This window comes from Pipra filicauda, unplaced genomic scaffold, assembly GCF_003945595.2.
Source record: "Pipra filicauda isolate LSUMZ 115617 unplaced genomic scaffold, ASM394559v2 scaffold95_size2449627_pilon, whole genome shotgun sequence".
In the NCBI taxonomy this organism is placed as follows: Eukaryota; Metazoa; Chordata; class Aves; order Passeriformes; family Pipridae; genus Pipra; species Pipra filicauda.
Window position 1 is genome coordinate 1,198,389 of NW_024105153.1, and position 6,721 is coordinate 1,205,109.

At 44.8% G+C, this 6,721-nt stretch overlaps 1 protein-coding gene across 1 annotated transcript; it reads right to left on the reverse strand.

The window, feature by feature from the left end:
* On the reverse strand, positions 1–6,700 carry PHF5A (PHD finger protein 5A). Its single transcript, XM_027722726.2, has 4 exons — positions 6,421–6,700; positions 5,274–5,297; positions 3,743–3,909; positions 1–732 (listed from the first exon to the last, which is right to left on the reverse strand). Exons 1-4 carry the CDS (start codon positions 6,470–6,472, stop codon positions 643–645), a joined length of 333 nt encoding a protein of 110 aa, XP_027578527.1. The 5' UTR covers positions 6,473–6,700; the 3' UTR covers positions 1–642.
* Positions 6,701–6,721: the final 21 nt, after the last annotated feature.

The window sequence follows — 6,721 nt, forward strand, 5'->3', positions numbered from 1 at the left end:
TGAACCAGAGAGAAATCTTTGTTGTACAAAAAATAAAAACCCAAATGAAAAGCTTTATTGGTATGCATCCTACAGAAATGGTTGCAAGAAGGGGCCTTGGATTAATCTGACAAAGAAAACATGGAACAGCTGTGCTCTCTCTAGGAAGGCACCAGCCATGAGCAGGTTCCTTACAAAACAGGGCAGCATGGAAATATACTGAAGGAATGGAGGAGGGGAGCAGACACATGGGATTGGTGCTCTGTTCTTCAACACTGATGCATGGGGCAATTTCAAATAGCCTAGTAAGAACAACCACAAAGTCTTTCTCCACACCTGAAACGACACTTGCTTTTTACTGAGCTAGTCTCCTCCATGCGTAAGTGCTTGCCCACCAGGCTTTGTATAGAAAGCTGAGGCAACTACTTGCAGAGCTTCTGCAAAGGCAAGAGACAGTAATCCTCATCTGCTCTAGCTTATCGTTGGTTCTGATCAGGTTTCAGTCGTCATTCAGTCTGTTACTTCTCCAGCCCCAAGTATATTACTGAATCTGTACTGCTTTAGAAAAACATAATCAACCGGTTTTCAATAATAGTAAAGTCCAGCGATGTTCCAAGACCCTCTTGCCAACCTGGCAGGAGGTATAGCCATGTACAGATAGGATCACCTCTTCTTGAAGCCATATTTTTTCCTTTCATAGAAAAGATCTGTCTTGGAACTGCCCAGGTTGACGATCTTAGGGCAACCATCTCTCTGTAAGAAGAGAAGATGTAGGTTAGGAGATGGGCAAACACAGAACAATGTCATCATTTGCATAGTTCTAGTAGGTTCTCAGTTCCCACGCTCCTCACCCTGTCCTCAACACATACTTCGAACACCTGGGGAGATAAACTGCCCTCCAGTGCTGGTTACCAGTAAGACAGTGGAACAGGGAAGAGTATGGATGCCTTTTCAGGATTACTCTAGGACTTTCTCTTCCTCAGGGCTGAGACGGAAAACAGCTCATATAACATCAGCAGTTTAATGAAAAGGATGCTCAGTGCCTCAAGACTAATTTCTTTCTAAATTAGGATACACAGGATTTATAGGGCCCAGAGGAATAACCTTTCCCCTCCTTAGTCAAAAAGAATCTTGCTGCTTTAGATGTCACCAAGCCATTCTTGTGTATAGGAGCCCCTCTCAGCTGTGACAGCAGAACTGAATCTCAGATTTCCTGGATCAATTACTGCAGAGGCTGTATGGTCATCTTGGAAGAGGACAGCTGCCCACAGCAGCTACACAGATAAGTTTTTGTACCTGAATTCCAGTAGATTGTGAGAAAAAATGCCACAAGAAAAGCAAGGGGAGTGGAGGAGACCCACTTCAGAGGTGTGGTTGAGAAAACAAATCAGAGATGCACCTCTTGGTGTACTAGGGACCATTTGTCCATGGGCCACCTGAGCCCACCATCTGCATAATTCTTAAAAGCAAAATGTTGTGGCTGGACACAGCAGCTGTGAGGGGCCCAGCAGGGAGAGGAACATGTATCCTTGGCTGATGTGTAAGCCTGAGCGCATTAGATTTAGAAAGCCTCTGGGCAGATGTCAAATGCTATAGAATCTGCACCCAAGCTGTCCAGCTCCTGTGCCAGAGATATAATCTGCTGGGGAAGGTCTGCATGGTAGAAATAATAGGAGAGGTGATGAATAGAAATCATCCTTCCCCCATACACCTGCCACAACCCATTTCTAGCTACTGTCTCCTTATTTGATTTTGAACCTCAATAGTAGGACTCTTCCAAGCCTTGTCTCCCATGATCCAGGGAGTCTGTGATAATCTTGACAGCGTTATTGCAGGGCTCTGTTCATTCTTCCACCTCCTCCTAAGGAGGCAGCACATGAGCATGCTCCTGTCCCCAAGAAAAGATTACTTTTTGCAACTCACAGGTATACTGGATGACAAGGTGGGATTCTGGCCCTCACCCGCAGACCGAAGCGGTTCTTCACTCCTCCCTCCACCAGAACCAATGAATTGAGAGTAACCAGGCCCTTTGCCTGGTGCCCAGTAGCACTCCACCTCCTCCCTTCATTTTAGTATTTGCTTTCTTGCTTCACTATCTTTTTCAGTCTTCCTCTGAGAATGATGGAAGTGCTTGGACTGTAAAAGCTTCAAGTAGAGAGCTCTTTCCCTGTTTTCCTTATTCACATCAGCACCAGATACCATAATTGTGACAGGCAGCAGCACACTTAATTTTTCCCCTTCTGGGCACCCTACACTTGTGCCAACACTTTTCAATCCTGCGACTCAATCGTGTCTGTTTCAGATCTGCAGCAATACCTAACATTTGAGTTTGCTGCTACAGATCAACTGTCTTCGCTCACAGCAACCTTCACCCAGGTGTCAAAATACCCCAGACCTGTAATTCTCCTCTAGCTCTGTTTTCCACAGTCCTCCCTTGAAGAGCAGCTGGCTATTTCACACCTGAACCAGACATGATAAGCTAAAGGTGAGCTTAGGCTATGAAAAACACTGGTTGGAAATCCATATGAATTGATAAAAATAAAACCAAGCCTATTTTACTCATGACTTATGAAGCCAGGTGTCTTTGTTCCAAAGGCAAGTGAAGAAAACTACTAGTTCTCACTGCATTTCTAAAGTAGGAGGCAGCACCACCATCCCAGCACTTATAGCCATATTTAGGTACGGAAAAAGATTATGTTCCTGTTAGATCTAATGACTAAATTCAAATGAAGACCTGCCCCTGTCCTGGATTTAGCTGAAGGCCTCTAGAGAATACATAGGCACTGCAGAGAATTAAACCAGCAACTCAGTCAGCTGAGGACACTCCTGTAAATCAATTTGAACCATTCTCTCAGCAGATCTGTCATTAGGGTGTGTATGAAACGATATTTGCAAAGCACCAAAACCCAAGCAACCTTTAACACACACTTTAACAGCTATCAGGCCCATATTTTGGGAATATTGGAACTGCAAACGTCATGTTCTTGTTCTTCCCTGACATCTTTCTAACACTTCATTGCAGTTCTTCATGTCCTGCACTCCTTGTGTTGAATTATTAACAAAAGCCTTAGAAGAGGTGAGCAGCTGCCTCATTTCACATGTGCAGTGCCTATCTTTCAGCACAAGATTATAAAAAGATTATAGCAATGACTATAGACATAAGGGACCATTACATCAAAGTGTTAGCAGAGAGATGTCTACAGTATAGACCATTCCAAAAAAGAATAAGAAAATATAAATTGTATGCCATTGAAATTATACAAGAGGCATTAAACTTGTAAAACACAATTACTAGTGCAGTCACTGGACACTTGAGACTAACTTCATGTTGCTATCCAAAGGAAAACAAAGGTTTTGATTCCAGTACCATATGTCCTCTTGGTCAGTGGATGATAATGGACTTGTAGTGAGAAGCTGCTTTTGCCACTGCCTGTGCAGTGTCTGGAATATTTCTGATCCTAGTGAAACCTAGGCTGGAGATGTAAGGTAACAACCTAAAGTGGTAACAAGCAGTGTGTGGAGGAAACAACTGTGAGTGTGCAAAATAATCAGAGATCCTTAGGGACAAAGAGAGTTATGATACCTCAAAATGCTGCAATATCTCAAAATGCTTTGCAAACATGGGGAACTATCAACACGGGAAGAAAGGTATGAGGTACTGCAAATCGGTGCCAAGCATCCCACGTCCCAACGCTAATTTCAGCAGCTCTAAGCCCCTTAAAGGTAAGCATGGCTACTAAGTAAAACTGGGACGACAACGTACATCTTTTTCCTGGATGGTGCACTCCTTGCAGTAGTAGGCGTCGGACACTCCTGGGCCCCCGCAGATCACACAGCGCCCTTGGTACGAGCCGTAGTTACACTCGTCACAGATGCGCACCAGGGTGCAGGGCCGCACGTAGGAGTCACAGATCACACACTTGCCATCACCTGCAAGCACAGCAGAGCCTTTGGTTACAGAAAGTCCTTCGCTCCATCCCCACATCAAAGAGAAAAAGCTTCCTAGTGAAAGAACTTGCCTGTACACTCAAAGATAATACAAACGAACTGCAGAAATTTATCTCGCACAGGGCACAACCTTGTATTTGCACTAAGACTTGAGAGGAACAAGGGCCAGTAGCCTGCCACATTTTTTTAATTTATTCACACATTCACAATCAGAGAAGAAACCCAAAGTTACTTCTTTGTGATTAGCCAACACTTGCTTAGATCATGCTACTACTTTTCCTGAATTTTTCACTTGCGAAAAAAATGCTGTACCAGCAGGACTACTGTTCTTATGTACACAGAAGCAGCAGTGTAAACTACTCCCACAGTGCCACATCAACAAAAGTATGGAGTTATTGTCCTCAAAGAGATAAGAGACTGTACTCATGCTCCCTTTAATCCTTCATCCATGAGAAGGCCAAAGAAAGGGCAAACTGGCATAAACAGCCATTTCACAAAGTTACTCTTGCTCTCTCACAAGGAACTGGGTGAAATTCAAGTACTCAGATCATACAGGCAAGGAGCCATCACATGCCACTGCCAGTTTCTGCTGTGCTGGGTCTTATCCAAAACACTGACCTAGGGATGAAAGGCTTCATATCCTATTACTAGTTCCCAAGGTATCTAATCCTGACTCTCGCAAACAGCTCACCTAACCTGCTCTTAAATCTCCAGCGTGACAGCCCTCAGCTATTACCAATGGGAATCTGTTTCACTGCCAGGTACTCTTGAAAATGATCTTTTGCTTCAGACCATCCTTCTCCCACTTTACTTATTTTCATACTATTTTTGAGTCACAAGCTACTGACCTTATTTCTTTTGTTCCCCTACAAGGATCTAACGACAGTTCTTTCTTCCCTTTTACAGCTAAACACTGGCATTTGATTCTGTGGGGGTTTTTTTCCCTGCTCTAACTCTAGGGGTTCTCTCTCCATTTTTTCTTCTACAGACAGAAGGAAGAACCTTTCTCGAGGTATGATGAAGACATTTTTTCCCCCATGCTTTGAAATGATTAGGCTGATATTTTTGCATTACAGATTACAAGGATCCATTCAAGTAGTCACCACAGCCTCAGCCGCTGGAAATGCTGGCAGTACGTACCCTAGAACTGCATTTGTGTTCTGAGCTCATAACTTTTTAAGTATTCCTTGAGTTTCACTTGCAACATGCAGGCATTGTTCCCACCTCAAAGAATGACATCAAGTTCGTGGTTAAAGCAAAAACAGAATCCAACCTCTGGATCCAAACTGCATATTCTAACCCCGACACCATGCTCTCAAGCAACTACACGTTGAAGTTATACTTACATTTTTCACAAAGTCTTCCAATTGCTGTTAAAAAAAAAAAGAAAAAGAAGAAAAAAATTATTTGAGGCAGAAGCAGGAGAAAAATATAAGTAACTCCAAAGCTTGAATGTCAAATAATTATCTTCTGCAGTGATCAGGTAAACCACAGAAACAGTTTGAGCATAAATACAAACATATTTACAATAAGCAATATATATCCTCCTAGAGACATTTACCAAGATCAAAGTTTCAATGCACTGTGAACACACAATGACACCCATTGGCAGTACGAAAACCTACATTCACTATTCCATTTCAAACACAGCCAATGTGCCTGACTGAAGGAAATCCTGTACAGCTGTCTTGGCATAGCTTTTACACTGGTTTAAATTAGAGAAAAAAAAATAGAATCAAGTGTTTACTTAAGGCAGCCAAAATAGCCTTGTTCACTTCAGAACATGAAAGTAGTTAAATGTATCTTAGCAGTTTTGTCACTTGTCTAGGAAACTCACAGCCATGGTATTAGGAGCTTGGATAAATGCCATAAATATCAAGCTCCAAAGACCAGATGTGCACATTCACAAAGACTAAACAGTGATTCAGTTGAAGTCTGAGAGACAAGGGATTTGACAGATTAATTTTCAACATAGATAGATTAGGTTAGAAGGACTGCATGTTCTAAAAGGAGGTTTCCTCTGGACAGTGCAGCTGAATATTTTGTGTTTACAGATCTCGCAGAAAGCTGCTTCTTAAATGTGCTTCTCCAAGGAGCGACAAAAAACCTGGAAGGGATGTCTCAACTTCTAACCTTGTTTAAGAGTTCTTTAAGACTCAACTGGGCAAATTCTGACCGAGATGCGACATGGATAAATCTCCTTTCCTGTATTTCAGATATAGCCTGGAAGATAACTTATCTCGCAGCCAGAAGGATGCTCCAAATGCTGTGGACCCATAACGCGCGGCAGGGCAGCGAAATAAAAGGAAAATAAAGGAAGGAAGGAGGGAAGGAGCCCCCTCTCCCCTCCCCCACCGCTCAGGCCTCATAGCCGCGCGCGCCCCCAACGGCCGCTGACGGGCCCCACACGCGCGCGCGCGCCTCCTACTCGCCCCGCTGCGGGAAAAGGGGCCAGGGGACCCCTCCATCCCGTGCCCATGCCCCGGGACCCACCGACGCCCGCCTGCTTGCGGCAGAAGATGAGGTCCGGGTGGTGCTTGGCCATGGCGAGGCGACACCACCCCGGCGCTGCTACTGCTGCGGCCCCGCCAAGCGCTCACCGCCGCACCGCCCCTGGGTCCTGGCCGGGGTGAGTCCTGCGTCTGAGAAAGCGCCGCCGCCGAGCTGAAAAACGCAGGAGGGTTGCCTAGATAAACCCTTCCTCAGGGTGCTGCTCCGTCAGCCGACTCTTCCCGCCCGGGCAAGCCCCGCATTGCAGCCCGGGACCCCCTCCTTTGTGACGGGTGTGCCCCTG